The sequence below is a fragment of the Balaenoptera physalus genome (assembly GCF_965194825.1).
Source record: "Balaenoptera physalus genome assembly, chromosome: 9".
NCBI lineage: Eukaryota > Metazoa > Chordata > Mammalia > Artiodactyla > Balaenopteridae > Balaenoptera > Balaenoptera physalus.
This window is the reverse complement of record NC_138888.1, coordinates 99,380,848-99,399,037: the sequence shown is the minus strand read 5'-3', so window position 1 is coordinate 99,399,037 and position 18,190 is coordinate 99,380,848. Positions and strand designations below refer to the sequence as shown.

At 35.8% G+C, this 18,190-nt stretch overlaps 1 protein-coding gene across 34 annotated transcripts in view; it reads left to right on the top strand.

The window, feature by feature from the left end:
* The window catches only part of RIMS1 (regulating synaptic membrane exocytosis 1), a 463,443-nt gene that overhangs the window by 311,706 nt on the left and 133,547 nt on the right, over positions 1-18,190 (top strand). For 10 of the 34 annotated variants that reach the window (XM_082474131.1, XM_082474116.1, XM_082474127.1 and 7 more), the window contains 9 exons: positions 298-410; positions 1,934-2,064; positions 2,640-2,811; positions 2,936-3,089; positions 4,229-4,300; positions 8,729-8,885; positions 9,618-9,743; positions 11,360-11,422; positions 16,068-16,157. In XM_082474131.1, the coding sequence (XP_082330257.1) occupies positions 298-410; positions 1,934-2,064; positions 2,640-2,811; positions 2,936-3,089; positions 4,229-4,300; positions 8,729-8,885; positions 9,618-9,743; positions 11,360-11,422; positions 16,068-16,157 (1,078 nt within the window). Of the gene's footprint in view, positions 1-297; positions 411-1,933; positions 2,065-2,639; positions 2,812-2,935; positions 3,090-4,228; positions 4,301-8,728; positions 8,886-9,617; positions 9,744-11,359; positions 11,423-14,844; positions 14,923-16,067; positions 16,158-18,190 lie in introns of all 34 variants that reach the window. The other 24 variants (XM_082474132.1, XM_082474128.1, XM_082474096.1 and 21 more) reach the window with 9 other exon arrangements.

The window sequence follows — 18,190 nt, the reverse complement described above, 5'->3', positions numbered from 1 at the left end:
CAGGCCAATACCCTCTAGAAACGCAGAAGGTCAATACTTACAGAGTGGAGCAAATAAATACGGTATTTGATTATATCACTTTAAATACCTTTAAAATAGACAATCAACCAAAGAAAGCACGATGATAACTTTCTAGGACTATCCCACTGAAAGTAGGTCCTACTCTTATGGATGCCATTGAATTATGGTTTTATACCAGTAACAGATGCATTTAACATTTCATGAAAAATATGTATTCTCCTCACATAGGTTAAAATATGTTACTAAAAAGTACTTGATTTTTTTTTCTCATTTTAGGTTCTAGTTCCTTTGAATCTCAGAAGATGGAAAGGCCTTCCATTTCTGTAATTTCCCCAACAAGCCCTGGAGCTCTCAAAGATGCGCCACAAGTCTTACCAGGACAACTTTCTGTATGTGTCTTTGGTACATGTTGGAGACCATTAGTATAAGCTCCGTGTTCTGAGTCTGTCTTTAAAATGTGTGGCTTTCTTTGAAGGCTGTGATATAGTCAGAGTCATTTAACAGCATAATCTACTTCATCAATTTTCATTAATTTATTAGATTGGTCCTTTACTTATATATCTGGAAATATTTATTGAATGCCTACAGTGTGCCAGATGTTCTGAACAGTAAATGATAAATGATAACATAAGATAATAAAGTATCAATTATTTTTTGTGTGCTGTATAAAAGTTTCTAAGGTAAGTAGTTGGTTAGATGTAATAAACCTAGAGAGTCATGTTCTGTTTAGTTAACAACCTCATGAACCTGGATCTTGAGAAACTTAAGATATTTTTTTAACTTCTTAAGACATTTGATGAAACTCTTGATTGCTGATATTAGTGTGAAAAAGCTACAGTTTTCTTCACTGTTGTTTTATATGTGATCTGGGAAAAGCTGGAGTAAAGAAAACTTGGCTAATTATTAGGAAAAGCTACATTTCTTCAGATTATGGTAGAATACAGGACATTTGTATTAATAACTAAAAGAAAATCTTGCTTCACATTGTTCTGTAAGTAGTTGATCATTTGCTACTTTGGTAATGTGTGAATTTCTATAGTCTGTTTTTGCTTCTCTTCTCTTAGTTTTAATTAAACAAACAAGGTAACTGTAAGTTTGCTGTGATTTTTGAAACCCTTCCTGGTTTTAGCTTCTATTTTTAGTAGGTTAAAGATCTTTGTCTAGTCCCTGTGCTATTTTATCTGCCCTGCCGTCTTTTTTATTTCAGTGTGTGTGGGAATCTCTCATACACTCCACCTATTTCAGGTTTATGAAAAACACACCTCTGGTATTAATTAAGAACAGAGGTATGGATTGATACAGATCCGGGTTTGAATTCTTAATCTGCCCCTTATAGCTTATTTTGTTCTAATGACTCTTAAATGTATTCTGATCTATACCTATTAAACAACTCATGACCATAGTTCTTATTTAACCATAAGCCCAAAACTAACTTCTAAATTAAAAAAAAAAAAAATTAAAGTTAACATTGTCCCCTGCCAGCACAAATACTGCACTGACTGCATTAAGAGTTTGCCAGTAATATTTCAGTGTGCCATTTTCCTGGTTTTTGTTATTCACCAAACACTTGCATGTAGCATTTAAAAACAAGGATAATTATTTCAATATCCCCCCCTTCCCTTAGTCTTTTCTAAAAATTTTATCGTTAGTTTTATTCCATCGCATGATATAAGAGACTATAAATCAACACTGCAGGCCTGCCTCTTGTAAGTCACACTTAAAATGCGTGAAAAGTCAAGTTCTAAAGGGGTTATGCTTTCAAGTTGGTATTCTTTGCGGAAATAATATCTATAATTCAATTGTATTTTGCAATTTGAAATTTCCTTCTTCAAAAATAATTTTAGTATTTTTTGTGAAATTATAATACCTCATGATTTTTACAAATGCTAATTTCTTTCTCCATTGCTCTTAGGTGAAGCTGTGGTATGACAAAGTGGGCCACCAGCTGATTGTAAACGTTCTGCAAGCAACAGATCTACCCCCAAGAGTAGATGGGCGTCCCAGGAATCCCTATGTAAAAATGTATTTTCTTCCAGATAGAAGGTATGGAATAATTTTAGAAAAAGTATGCAAAAATCTTTGCTAATTAGAAAAAAGTAGAATTTCCTCTCTTGGGATACAGTTTCATATATGTTTTAAAGCTTTATCGAGGTAGAATTGACATACCCAAAATTCCACATACTTTATATATATATATATATTTTGATGAATTTGCACATATGCATACACCTGTGGTATAGCTTTAAAATGTAATAGATACTTCTCTATGAGGGAATAAACTATATTAGCCCTAAAAAAATTCCCTCAAGCCTTGTGTTTCTTTAAAATAATCTGCCAGTTTTAAAATTTTCCATTCCCTTGTTTCCACATCTGTTAGTCTTTGACAGCTACATCATTTAGAATGTACCTTTGTGTATGCGTTTCTATAATCGTAACTACTGCCTACATTGTAGTTAAAACTAATCTTATTAAACTTGAGAGTCTTTTCAGACTTGTATATTAAAAGTTATGAATTAAAGAGAGTAAACATCCCAAGACCAGCACTGCATGTAACTACAGTAGGTGGCAGCATATACTTGCGTTTGCTTTTTCATTGACAAAATATACTTATTTTTCAGTGATAAAAGTAAAAGGCGAACCAAAACAGTAAAGAAAGTACTAGAACCAAAATGGAACCAGACTTTTGTGTATTCACATGTGCATCGTAGAGATTTCAGAGAACGGATGTTGGAAATAACCGTGTGGGACCAGCCCAGGGTGCAAGAAGAGGAGAGTGAATTCCTTGGAGAGGTGAGGGGTGTCGTGAAGATCCGGGTCAGACGCCTCACGAGGCTTCCGTGATGTGCATTATTATGGCTGCTTTTATTATATCTGGGGAACGGCGCTTGATCTAACCTGAGAGCTGCCCTTTCAGATCCTCATAGAGTTGGAGACGGCGCTTCTAGATGATGAGCCGCATTGGTATAAACTTCAGACTCACGATGAATCCTCACTACCTCTGCCTCAGCCATCACCCTTCATGCCACGGCGACACGTCCATGGGGAGAACGCCAGCAAAAAGCTGCAAAGTAGGTTAAGGCTCTTTTCAGTTACCAGAAGTAATTGTGTCGTTATGATCGAATCCGAGATGAACATTCAAGGTGCTTTTTCAAATGTTCATTAGAGATCGAAATATTGAAAAATCAGTCATCTATATAAAGAGACTTGGCAAAACCATTTTCTGCATTTTCCCAATGAAAGTAATATATACAATATAGTGGAGTAATTCCACAGCTGAAAGCTTAAAAATTCTCAAATATAATTCTTTGCCCAGTCCTGATGGAGTTGTTCACTGGTTGACTGATGGGGTAATTTTTGTCATTATTGGTGGGTTGCTGCATAGAACATCTTAATAACCGTATAATTCCTGGATATTTTTAGTATTATTATTTGTAAGAAACAATTTTTCAAAAGCATTTAAAGTTTGTTTGCTGTTGTTCATCTGGTGATTGGAGAAAACATATTTTTTTCTGTACTTACTCATTAATTTTTGATTTAATGACAAAATCTCTTACTGAACAGATGAAACTTAGAAGCCTCATTTTGGTAATCTGGAACCAAATTGTTTTCCTCATATAATTAAATACTTCATGTTAGTGCTTCTCTGATCAATCATTTCCTCAAAATTAATGTTTCATGAAGTATGATGGCTAATTTTGAGGGCTAAACATAAATATTTTATAAAGGGCCCTGATGCCCTTTCAATAATATGAACTCAGTAGAGTTCCAGCCAAGGAAGTTCTCTTTGAACCTTTCCACTCAGCCCCATCCTCCCTGAACTGCAGAGAAGGGCGCATATTTGGGTAGAAAACAGTATACACTTTGCTATAGACCTTAATTAAAAATAATTTGAAGAGTCAAAATACTCTTCTATGAAATCCCCTTCCTTCTATGTGTCTTCAGTGATTAAAAGGATGCTGAGAATAAGTTATCCTTGGATAACAAATATTTTTTTAAGCATCAGCTCTGCATTAACTTTGTAGTATGTATATGTATAACTGAATCACTTTGCTGTACACCTGAGACATCGTACATCAACTCTACTTCACCAAAAGTGAAAGTATTTAGTAATAATGTAATCAGCTTTAAAAAAAAAATGTGACCATGTCCTCCACGTTTCCTGACCCGAGCGGACACAGAGGTATCTGTTTCCCTTCCTGTCGTGCAGGGTCCCAGCGAATCAGTGACAGTGACATATCAGACTATGAGGTTGATGATGCCATTGGAGTGGTTCCTCCAGGTGCGTGGGGGAGCGTGGCCGGCTTCACTGTGCTTCCGTGCTTGCTTTCCTGCCAGCTTCCAGACTTCCTTGGGTCCCATATTGGAGATTTAGAGCACGGAGAAGTCTGGACTATACTATTCCATGGTGACTTGTCTTCCAAATTATTAAGAAAGTTTGAGATGGACTAGTAAACTACTCATTAACATCCCCACTTAAATTAGTCAGGGTCCCCCTTAGAAGCTAACGAAGTTAAAATCATCATTTCACAATGCTCCGAGCAGAAGTGAAAATATGACTCTTGAAAGGATAGAGTTAATTTTTTAATAAAGCTTCCATTCTCCTGTGTTTTATGCTGTATGTCTATGACTTCGCTTCCTCCGTTTCTGAAAATAATGTAGCCTTCCATGGAATATACTGAGACAGGTGCATGGCAGGGTTTTAAATTGCATGTGGCATGGCTTAGCTTTTAACGCTTTTGTGAAATGCTCAGCACTGATTATACCTAGAATGTGTCTGTATGTTTTAAAATAAGGAAATGCTTTAGAAAGATTCAATATTCGTTTGAAGTCAATGTCTTTTTGTCATTGTATAAATTAGTAAAATCTTTGTGACACTGTGCAGTTCAAATCTATGTTTCTCATCTGAGTCTAGTCAGAAAGTGAGTCAAACCAAGTAGTGAAGACGTATTTTCTTGGCACTAATCCTGTTCCCTTTATTTACTAATGAAGAGTAGGGAGATATTCAAACAAAAAGACATTAAAGAGAAAATCTTGGGGTATATAAATATGAGTTCTTAAAGACATTTCTTTGGGACAATATTGACAGATGTTCCCTTAATTTACATAATTTCTCAGGTGGGGATGCACTTAATTTGAGGGCAATGATTTTGGTAAAGTCAATAGACATTACGAAGACTAGTGACTGAGGTCGCAATTTGGAGAGATACATACGACTTCATTAAAACTGGGAGAAAATTATGGACAGTTCCCTAAAATTAGGCTTCATTTGCTCCGTGAAACTCAGAGAAAATATCATCTTTGATCACTGTATGAAAGTAGCAGATACCTTAAAAACAATAAATCTGGTTCTGTGCATATCTGTGTACTTAGATATTACTCCTTGATATCAGACCATCAGGGAGAGTTTGAAATAATAGTGGGTAATTGTGGATAACAGTTCACGTTTGGCTTTCTGAGTTTGTTGATTTATAAAAGGATCAGAATAATTAGGCACACTCTACCCAGAAACTTTCACACAGAATTTAGTAGAATATTGTCTTTATGGAATTGAAAGGGGGAAGGTAGTTGTCCATGGTACCCATTGTCATATTTAAATAGAATTCAGATGATTCCTTATAGGAAAGGGGTCTTGTCAACAAACCTTTCTAACAAGAATCTTGGCTGTTAATTCGCCTTCATGTTGTCACTTCTAACTCATCTGAATAGAATTTACTTCTGTGGGTGGTTCTCACAGGCTATTCACCTAAAATTTCACATTTTTATGATGAGGCCGGATAGCGAATGAATGAATGAATGAATGAACAGCTAATTCAACAAATACTTACAAAAACGATGAGTTTCTTCTTTTCTCCCTGAGAGACCACATGGATAACAGCCAAAATGGGAAGTATCGGACCGACTGCAATGGTGTTAGTGTTTGGAACAACCAAAGAACACTGAATTCTAGATATATCTCTATTCCATCCTGATATAAACATATGATTATATATGTTTATATCAGGGATTATCCTTTGACCATAGAGAAGCAGTGTCTGAATTGTCATTTCAAATGATATCCATTTTTGTTTAGCATTTCTAATGTAACGAGGCAAACTTTTAATAGAATATAACTAATAAATTACGTAAGCCAATCAGTAATATTTTATGCTCCAGAGATTTCTTCATAAATTAATAAAGGTGATAATGCAATTTACTTATGTTTTAGGGTTGCTCTTCAGTGATTCAAAATATATATATGGTAGCTTCTAAAGATATACATGTGTGGCAAATACAATATAGCAAGACACACAGCAATAAACAGTACATTTTAAATAAAGAGGAAAGATAGTAAAATAAGGGCAAGAAGCTAAAATAAAGTGAGGGGATAAGTTAATAAACAAGTGTGTTGATACATTACCAGATATTCTAAGAGGCTGATTACAGATTTCCTAGTGTCCAGTATAGAGAGAACTTTGTTCACGAGTGGATGCCGGGTAGTTCTACGTGTGTTTAACACACTCAATGAAGCTTCTGGTTACGTTTGCTGAAGAAGCTGGAAAGTGTCATTTAGATGTTCTACCGCAACTGGGCCTTGAACTTCCTAATACCTGGCTTCTCTAGGACCACAGGGTTCTATGTTCTCGTTTGATGTAGTACCACCTTTAAGCAGTTGAGACCTCCAGAGCTACATCTTACTACCTTTATAGTTATCATAGCCTTATTGTTACTTAAAATAAGTAATTTCAGCTGCTTAAGAAGAATAAAAATAACCACCCACGGAATGCCCTCATCTGAGGCCAGGCATCAGGCAACCTCAGATTTCAGACCATTACTGCAAGTTCAGAAAATGAAAAAACACAACAACAAAAACAACCCGATAACTTTGAACTAACTGAAACATAGAAATGAGCATAAAATAGCAGTTCCTTCTTGCCTTTTTTCTGAAGGCAGAGTGCATGTTGTCAACAATAAACTAAACATAATATAAAAAAATAAATTATTATAAAAAGCAGGGAAAGGCCTATGAATGCATATTAGGATAGGATAAAAAAGACATTAACCTCTATGTAAATACAAAGAATCCAAGAAAAAAATTAATTATACCCTTTTACAGAAGCTGCCTAAAGTCTCTAAAAGTTACTTCAGAATAATTAATTATTCCAAATCTAAAAGTTCCATTTATATACCTTGAATATTCATTGAAATCTTGAAATGGTGCTCCCAATTCAATACTGACCTTCCATGATTATAATATAATTGATACCAAATGGTAATTTAAAATGTTTTAAGTAATTCAGACGTCGGATTAATTATCTTTAAAACAGCCACCATTATTTTTTAATATTGAACTATGAAATAAATTCACTACATGTAAATTTAGTTGGTATCGTTCTAGACTTAATATTACAATTTGTATGTCTGAACAACAAGGAAACTTTCTACATGAAATTCAAAATAGTACCTGAATTGCTCTTATTTTTGTCATAAAATGAAATGATAAATTATACCACTTATGTTTATATTATTTGGTCCTTTACCGATGTCTTTAGAGAGTGACAAAATGGCTGAGCTTCTTTGGTGTCAATATTGTCAAATTGGCCTTTATGTAATGTTTAAAGACCTTCCGTATAGTCTAAGCTTAGACAAAAGGTTATACAATCACAACAAATAAACTGCTGGGGAATTTAGTCTGCCTTTAATAATAATGTTACATGGCATATTTTTAAAATAATTTGGGAGTTGTCAAGTAAATAAATGAGCAGCAGTTCAAGCTACCTTGTTAGACTTAATGTTTTCATGGTTGTGTACATTTCATGTAGTTGTAAATATCATTATTTTTCCTTTGGCCACAGAATTTTTTATTTTCCTTCCAATAATAGCAACAATGACCCTGGGAAAACATTTAATTAAACTGTTACTATGGTTTGCTATTTTAGCATAACTAAATCAGAGATCATAGAAACCTTTTGGTTTCAAGGGAGAATGACTTTTAGAATTTAATTTTAATTTTAAGTAACTGTATTAACTTAATTATGTTAGGTTACTAACACATTTGTGTAATAGTTTCAGATGTCGGGGGTAGATTTGATAATTGTTCCTTTCGGAGGGTTGATTTGTTCTGCATTATTGCCATAGTCAGCTCCACCCATACCCTATTTTCATTTGAAAATTGCAGTATTATCTGTGGTCCTCAAAATTCACACTCAGTATTTGTTATAGTGAAGACCTGCTGCTCTTCTTTGTCGATTAAAATTGGTATGGTAGCATCTTTATTTTCTTATTAGCGAAGCCATCTGAAATCCAACTAACATAATTTATCCTTTGGCAGAAAAATTCCAATAACATTCAAAGAGACACTAAATTTCTAAGCATTGACTTGTATATGAGTAACACACTGTCAAGTGCTTGATTTGTGTTGCTAAAAAAATCACTCACTCATTCCGTAAACTAGTATCCCAACTCATCCTGATGTCTGAGGCATCAGCTGTCATATTCGTCATCAGTATCTCCATGGTAACCTTTGAGCCAAACTGTACCCGGTCCTCATGCATGTGTATGTTACACTCTGTACATATACTTAGTAGTTTTGACGATAAGGCTGGTAATACTGATTGCATGGCATTTATCTTCATAGGTCAATGGCCGCTTTCCATATCATTTGATGACTCCACATTAGCACTGACACTATAGAAGAATACTGACTCGTTCTTGTGTATACTCTTGCCAGTAGGTTATAGGTCTAGTGCTAGAGAAAGCAAACCTTCAACATTAACTGTTCCAGAGCAGCAGAGAGCAACGCATCACCGCTCACGGTCGGTGTCTCCTCATCGTGGCGATGATCAGGGGAGGCCGCGTTCCCGTTTACCAAATGTGCCATTACAGAGGTAGGCTTCAAGAAGAGCTTAGCATCCTTGACGGTACTCTTTATTATAATACAGTGCAAACTGCCAGAAGACTCTATAACAGAAATGAAATAATGGTTTGGTCAATCAAGTTATTTTTTTCAGAATCCTTTGTAGGCAAAATGCCTTTTTATTCATTACCCAACCTATGCAACATTCTGTCCTCTAATCTCAGGTAATCTCCCAGGGAGTGGAAGAAGTCAATGTTGCAAGCACAGTTTTTGAATAAGTGTCTTGTATTCTGTTTGCTAGTTAATTTTCTCCTGTTGGGAGAAATTGTATAGTAATAAATTAGACCTGTACAGAGAAGTGGCACAAATGATAAGGTTAAGAGGCAGAATGCATTTTTAAGAAATTTGGGATTGTCTCTTTGAAGCACTTTAAATGTTTGGAAAAGCATATAAAATGGAAGTTATATCGTGCTGTATTTCATCTCACCCTGAAATACACTTCTGAAATTTTCACTAAGTATGCAGATGAAAATCGTGGTCCTTTTTTGATGGAAGTAAACAAAGGAGGTTGGAGAAATACAGCACAGGCAAAGCAATGGTAGAGAATAAATACCTTTAAAACAGGTATTTGGTGACGAGGCCAGCACTTTTCAAGCCGTGTCAGTTATTTGCCAATTACCGTCCATTCTTTCCTGTTAGTCTGTCAGCCTGTTTGGGGAAGGTGGTACATTGTGATGCATTTAAATTTTTGCAATCATTTCAGGAGTCTAGATGAAATTCATCCAACAAGAAGGTCACGTTCTCCAACCAGACACCACGATGTGTCCTGCAGCCCAGTTGGTCACAGACCTGGAGATGTGGACAGTCAGTGTCTATCAGAACAAGACAGGTATTTGTTCACGTTATGATCTCAGCACTGTATGTCTTCTTTGCTCTGTTTTCGTCTATGATAGGTATCTTGGCATAGTGCAAAAGACAGGAAAAGTATTTCATCATTCAAAACTGAACTTCTCCCAAGGAATGACTCTTAAGATATTCTAATAGAAATGCAACTCTGGGAAATATTTGACTAATATTATATTGTCATAAAAGGTGCATTTAAAAAAAAAATCAGAATTTATGTTTAGCCAGTTTTAAATGTACAATTTGTTGTTGACTTAGATACTAACCTAAATTATAGAAGGGAGTCTACATAAGCAATTTTCAAATATTTTATTTTTTGTGGGTTGCAGTCTTTGGGATATTATTTATGTAATTATAAAATTATGTTTTTTCTGCAATAAAAAGTTTTTGGGTACAGGTCACCTGAAAGACAGTTACTATTGCAGAGTTTCTGTGAAAACTTCAGCAGTAATATCTTTTAGGACACCTACTTCTCATAAAATGTAGTTACCTAAAATGTCTATAAAATACAAAATATTGAAATGGATTCTTTCTTCTATGGATGTGTACTTAGGCTTAGTTCTGCACTTATTTGATGTTATGACTCCATGGTTCTACATGGCCGCAGACTTACTCCTCAGACCAACGCCCTTCCTGTAAGACGGGCCTGACCACAAGCTCAGGATCTGTTTTGGGTTGTTCAAATCCCCAGCTGGTTGAATCGTGTCTTGTGGCTTTTTGAAGTGTAGAAACTTTTAGGGAAGGGTAGGGAATGAGGTTGGTACACAATGATTGATTTTTGCTGTGTAGTCAAGGACACAGAACTCAAGGAGAGCCTCTTAGCTCCCTAACTGTCACCCTGCTGGAGCCATGACCTTCAGGAGTTGAGGTTGTGGTACTTACTGGGACAGAGCACTGCTCGGAGGAGGGGGTCCCCGCTGCTCAGGTGGAGTGGAGTCAGGTGAGGGTCCCTTTGTTGACATTCACTGGGGCCACCATGAATTTAGGTGAGGAGGGGGAAAAAGAAGGACTTCTGGACCAAGGCATTAAATAGAGTGAAATTAATTTGAGTGTAGAAAAAGTATCAGTTTTAAGATAAAACATTCATAATCAAGTATGTTCTTCGTTGGCAAAGGAGAAACAGAATAAGTGATATTGCATTTTACAGGCTATAAGAGCCAAGAAAACTGTCATGCTTTGAGTTGCTAAAAAGAAATTTAAAAATTTAGGGTTCCCATTAGTATCAGAAAAGCCAGATTTATAGGGCTTTTAAAAGTTATTAAAATACCTAAGTGTCTACAATTGGAAACAGATTTCTACGTCTTATTTGGGGAAGGTTCAGTTTAGTTTAGTTTTGCCTTGATACTCTGTGAAATCACTTTGAAATACAATAGCAAATCAGCAACAGCCAGGACTTCGACCATAATGTTTGTACTTTATTGTTGAAAATTTTAAAAGTACTGTCATGTTTATTTTTGTTTAACCTCTCAAGCAAATATGCTAGTGTAGACAATCTGGTTTCTTCCCTTTTCATGTTGTCATCGGCATACCATTGGCATAACCCATGTCATTTAATGCCTCATAACTTATCTGTTTCACTCACCACCCATCCTGTCTGTGCAGTGAGCTTCTCATGCTTCCCAGAGCAAAACGAGGACGAAGTGCAGAATGCCTACACATCACCAGGTAAATACAGGAATTTGGTGACGGTAACTGTGTGTGATGACTCTTTCCATTCTACTCTGCTTCCGTCTCCCCCTTAGCGGTATTATTACGAATACGTGAAATTAATCTCCCCAGTGTTCAAAATTGGTTTTGTTTTATATGGAGGTTGTGGAAAAGGTTCCAAATATATTTGAATTCTGATCCAGGCAGACTGCTTTTCTATCAAAATATTTGAAATCCAGAGGCTACTGAGCCTCTGTGGAACTGTTCACACATTTCCAAAACCGAGGAACCGATTTCCGCAATTAAAATTCTATAACCTCGCTGTGAGCCCCACCACACACACACACACACACACACACACACACACACACACACACACACACACACACGCACCCATCTAGACACAAGAGGTCTGATCTGCTGTGCGTGGCAGTGTTACTGTTTCCGTGATTATAAGTTCACTTTGTTTTAGCCTTTTTTTATTTTTATGTTTTGATTCTACTGTTGTTTTCTTTCTGTTTGCTTTTAATAAGATCTTCACCACTTCATTTTTAAGAGGTGATCTTCAGTTTCCTTCTTGATATAGAGTGCGGATATATGACCTGTTAACTTCTAAGCACTCCCTTCCTTCGTACCCTCACCAGGTCAGAAATGCTACACTACCAACTTTCCCATAGAGACACGTAATGGTATAAAGCCTCCTTAAAGATGAGAAGAAGAAGGGATACATTATTGTCGTCTAAATTGGAGCTGAGAACCTAGCACTTTATTTTCATCTCATTACATCTTGGATCTCATATCCCAAATAAGTCCTTTTACAGATTACTCACAGAATACAGTCTGTGCATATTTATTGTCAATGTGAAGTTAATGGAAGGTAAAGAAGTAGTAACTAGGTGAGACAAATGAACCAACAAACACAGATAAACTCTTTCAAATATTATGACCAATAAAGAGTAAACAGGAGAGAGAAGGAAAGAGCTGTACCTGGAAAACCTGAGACGCAAACACAAATGCAGGTTTATTGTGTCTGTGTGGACCTGGGCTTCCGCTCAGGAATTGAACATGGTCACCCGAATGAGAACTAACTTTTTACATATATTAAACTCTCCTAGTGATAACTACTGCCCTGTGTGCGGTGCCACAGGGAAAAATGAGGGCTGTTAGTTCTGTTTGCAAACTGGAGAAATAACGTAAAATCCTAACTACTGTAAAAATCAGCTCAATTCTTTATAATTCGAAAGCCTCCAGCCTTACTTTGGTTGTCCTGACAAATAGTTTAATAGGAATGATTTATTTACAGATTCAGAAAATTTTCTCATGGTCCCATTGGGGTGATTACAACTATAAAACACAAACAAAACAAAGCTTTCATATTTATTAGGCATCTGGTGTGTGCCCGGCCCCCAACGTGTGGGTATTTTTAACACATTCACCCCAATAAGCTAAACAGAATCACTAAATATATTGTTTTTCTTTCCGTTACATCCCACTTTCAAAGGTAAAATAACAGGATAGGCACAATAGAATAAGCTAGTGGTTTCATCATTTTGTAAAATCTTATCTGCAGAATACAACCTATCATATTCACTTACGACTTCTAAGAATAAAACCTGTGGATTTACTACTTCCCAGTAAACAAGGAAAATAACATTCATTGAGTACCAAGCACAGTGGTAATTATTTAATGAATTTTATCTCAATGTCCTGACAATAGTTGTATCATATGAACATTTTTATCCTCATTTCACAGATGAGGAAAGATGCTAAGAAAGTTTTATTTGACGTGTAACAGAGCAAGGATTCAAAATCAGGTCTATTTGAAGTTTTCCACTGAACTAGTTTTTCCAAAAATGTGTTCCGAGGAGTTGGTTCCGCATGAAGTTCAGCCAATTTAAGAGTTTGTGAGTCAAACATATTTTGGAAACTTTGCAAATTAAAGCCACTCCCTGGAGATTTTATACGCACAGCATATCAAAGTCACATACTACAGAAATCTGTCTCATATTGTTTAATTCATCCCCCTCCTCATTGTTATTATTATCAAATGCTTTTTCCATAAAACCTTTCCTGAGACAGTCATGTTGTACAGAAAATGCTGTGGCTTCCTTACTGTGTCCTAGACCCTTTGTACCTGTTATTTCACTTAATCCTCACGCCATCCCTGTGAAAGATTGTTATTTCCTCCATGATATAGATGTAGAAAAAGGCTTGATGACTTGAATCATCCAGGGTCACAGCCAATAAATGGCAAAGCCAACGTGGACCTTCAAACTAAAAACTGTGGCCACTTTTCATTCTATTTCCATTCTCTGCTGACCCCTGTTAGAGAGTACCCCCCCCAAAAAAATTCACTTTTGAACCAATTGCTTAGAAAAGTTGTATAGCAACTTGTTACTAAAGACAGTTGCCTAAGGTTTAGGAGTTGAAAAGAAGATTCTGTCTATGAAGCAGGCTGAATCCTTTGCTTCAGTAAAAGTGTCCTCAATCTGTGCTCGAATATGGTACTTTAATACATTTTAAACCAAAGCTTTAAAAGATTTCCTGAATCAACCATTAGTATAAACATGAATAAACCCATGGGGGTGTTTGGTATTTAATATGTCCTCAGCAAATGTTTATTCTATTCCTGATTTTATCATACTTTAATGTAAGCCAAAATGGACAATACATTTTCATTATTGACAGTTAAATTTTGTAGAAACATTATTAAATTACCAAAACATTCATTGACAGGACCTAGTTTACCCTTGGTGATATAGACAGTCCAGATGTCCTCACAGGTTTTAAAGGCATTCAGATGATGTTGGGCCTTGTTTCTGCCAAATCAGAATTCATATTCTGGTTGCAGCTAATACCCATCCCACCCAGTTTCTGGTGATAAGTGTTACCTGCTGTTGGGTTTGTATCCAGAAGGTGATAAATGGAAAGGACTTGCCCACTGCAGTCACCTCTTGATCTTCCTTCCTTTACTGTCTTCAGTACCGTGACCAGCCTTGTCCCTGCAATGCTGGTCAGCATTTTGCTTGTTATTAGAGTAGTAACTTTTAGTCATATTAATTCCCAAATTTCATAAATTATCTGATTAATACTTTTAGCTATGAGTTATTTCCATAGAAGCAGGTATAATATTAAACAGGGATTAAATAGTAAGTTTCATGTTGGTTACTTCATAGAGTGTAGTTCTCAAATCTTTTTCAAATTAAGGCTTTTAAACTATAATTTAGAGTGTTCATCTTAATTATGAAGACAGATGTCTATGATTCCATATTTAACAGTTCTTTTCCTACCTTCAAATAATTATTTTGGTTTTTCTGAGGAAAATGAAAGATCCATCTGTGTTTGTAGCTTTCTGGGTCTCCTACTTTTTTCATATCCTGATAAAATTCGCTTCAAATGTATCTTTCTGTTTCCTGTGTGTCTGCGTTCCCATGTTCCAGACATCTTGTTAGGCACTATAAAACATTACCGCCCAAGATGTGCTTGTTAGAGAACTGTTCCCACTGGAATATTTACAGGTAAGAGTCATAACAGTGAGTCTCAGTTATAAACTAATCCCTAATCCCTCACCAACTAAAGATAGCAAATTTACTTTCTAATAAAGCATTAGCTTTTCCTCTTAAAATTAATTATATACAGAGAAAACTCATGATATCTAAAAATAACTTTAAGGGGGAAAGGGGGGAGGGATAAGTTGGGAGATTGGGGTTGACATACACACTCTACTACATATAAAATAGGTAGCTAATAAGAACCTCCTGTATAGCACAGGGAACTCTTCCCATTACTTTTTAATTATATGGGAATAGAATCTTAAAAAGAGTGGATATATGCATATGTATAACTGATTCATTTTGCTGTACAGCAGAAACGAACACAACAGTGTAAATCAACTATAGTCCAATAAAAACTAATTTAAAAATATAATAAAAAAATAAAAATAGCTTTAATTATAAAACCTATGCTAGAATATTTCTCTAAATGAAATCTACTTACTCAAATATCAGATCTCTAGTCGTTGTCTTCTTTGTCATTTATTTGTTGTTTTACTTGTTGATTTCAATTATGAGAATTGATTTTATATTATTTTATTTTTGGACAATTTTACTTTGTGGAGCTCAATTCTGCCTGCACATACTAAAACCAAACCCCTTCACCATGAATGCTTTCACTCGAGAGCACTGAGGTTTACTGATGAGATTCTGGTTAGGTAAGGACGTTTGGACATCATACCGTCCACCTCCCCTGTCTAGTGTTTGAACCAAAATAGCTGAGTTGTAAAATTTTCCTCCTCTGCTGTCCTTCATTTTGTTTTGGTGTGGCATCTGTCCTTGGTAATGAAGTGTTAGGCATTTTGTTTCAGTGCTTTCTGTATCCAGTTTTTTCATAAGTAGGTGTGACTTAGCCTCATTTTTTTCAGTCTGAGACCCTTTTAAAAAAATTATGCAAAGCAATTCAAGCATAATCTTTGTTTAGTGTCATTTTCTAAACAAAACTGTGCACGGCCATCCTGTCAGCGCTCACACCCTTATGAACCGACTCGCAGTGATTCTGCACTTTGTGTAAAGGGGACAGGACTCGATGCTTTCCTCTCTAACTGGTCTTCCTCTCTCTGTTTTCTCTGTCTTTCTCCTCCACCCTGGATGCAATGCGCTGGCACTAGTGACCTGCAGCCCTCCCTTGACAGGGCGAGGAGTGCTAGTACCAACTGCTTGAGACCAGATGCTAGTTTGCATTCACCAGAACGAGAAAGGTATAAAGACTTTCTTAATTTCCTGTCATTTTGTACAGTCATTTTTTTCCCTATCACTTTGTTTTGTGTCACTGAGTCTCACAGCTTATTCATCCACGTTCACTTGCCGACTGTCTGCATTTCCCCTCCCTTCCGTACACGCCTGTGTAGAGATGTGTGTATGTGGCGGAGCCAGAGGGAGCACATACACATATTTCCGTGAATGCTGTTGCAAATGGCGTGACGTGATTTGTAACTGCTGCTCGCTGCTGCTTTTCCCCTTTTGTTGCTGTTCAGTGGTTTTCTTTACACCTACTCAGGGAGCCTTCAGTACGCTGATATGGTTGTGAGGGCCAGTGAGTTATCTGAAGGGGAAGATCACTTTCCTAGTACTTCCGCTGATAAATAGTATTTATGGGTTCAACTACAATCTTCCATAAACGCAAAACAAGAATCTTATTTAGATAGAATACTTCCCTTGTGCATCTATATTTGTTTTTTTTTTTAAATCAACTTTCTCTTTGATATAGATCGTTTTGCCTTAAATTATATTTCAACAAAAAATAGTATGTTTATCATAGATTTCCTGATGCCTTACAAAAATAAAGGCACATTATATACACACATACGTAATTTTGCTGAGCACTTTAAATTGACTGATTAATAAATAATTCTGACTTTAATTCAGTGATCATGTACTACGCTGTCTCCTAATTGTGAGCAGCTAATTTTTCCATTGTGGTGGAACTTTCTATCCCAGTAAACTTGGTTATAATTGATAGTCTTGGTTATAATTGTTATCTCTTTTCAATTAGAAGTTATTCACTGGAAATTTGCATACTACCTCTTGACAAATCCTGAAGAAAAAAGTTTAGTTGTGTTAATGTAACCCACTTTTCCTCTTCTTCAGAGGCTGCTTAAAGCTTTCCTTTAGCAAACTTTCTAGTCTGATTCTACTCATTTATTTATGAGATATTTATTTCTGGAATTTAATGATTGGCACAGGTAGACATGTTCATTTTTTAGTGTCTTCATAAGATTCTACTAAAAAAATCTACTTTTTAATTTTGTATTCTTTTGTATTTGCAGAATTTGTAATAGAAAACAATGGAATCTAACTTTTTGTATTTCTTTACATTTGTAGAAGAAATTTTAGTTGAAATGGGCTCTTCTTTAGTTGAATGGGCTCTTCTAAAATCGCAATTGAAATTGTTTCATTATTCTCGTTTGTTGTATATTACCCCCCCAAAATATATACAAGACTAGCAAGAAAAAATATTTTTATATTTTTTTACTTATTATTATTTCCTTATATGTTTCTGGTTAGTGTTAAAACAAGGATAGAATGAAGTCAGCGGAATCTTCTGACTACAACAATACCCTAACATCTTAAATATCATCTATATTGGTTCTGTCTAATAGAAATACAGTTCGAGCCACATGCATAATTTTAAATTTTCTGCTTGCCATATTAAAATATGAAATTAACTTTAATACGTTAGTATATATCTGAAATATTATCATTTTAACATATAATCAATTAAAAACTGTTAGGGAGATACTTTGCATTCCTTTTTTCGCAGTGCTCCTTGGCCCCGTGTGGCTACTACATTGGACAGTACAGTTTTATTCTGTTGCTGAAGCCTGTCGAGCACGTGTTTTCTTGTTGCGCTGAAGCCAGAGAATTTACAGATCCATGTATTGGTGAATTTCATCTCTGATAATACCCTTAGAACAGGCCAACCTGTAGACAGATAATCTGGCCGCGATTCTTTTACAGGTCATAGTGAAGTCTGAGTGCACTCACTTATGATACGTACTTTTGATAGAAGAAGAGAAAATATGATTGAAACCTACATTCACTCTATCTATTGAATAAAAACGAAATTTCCCCTTGAAAAGAAATGAAAGGGGACTGGAATCGGTATTACTAATGCTCTTTAACTTATTGGGGTCAATTTTTTGTCAAGAAGAAAATAAAGTGAGATGAGTTCTCATCAGGAAATTTACAGATGCTGTAGGTGTGTCTTGGTGTGGAGGATGCCGTCCTTCTG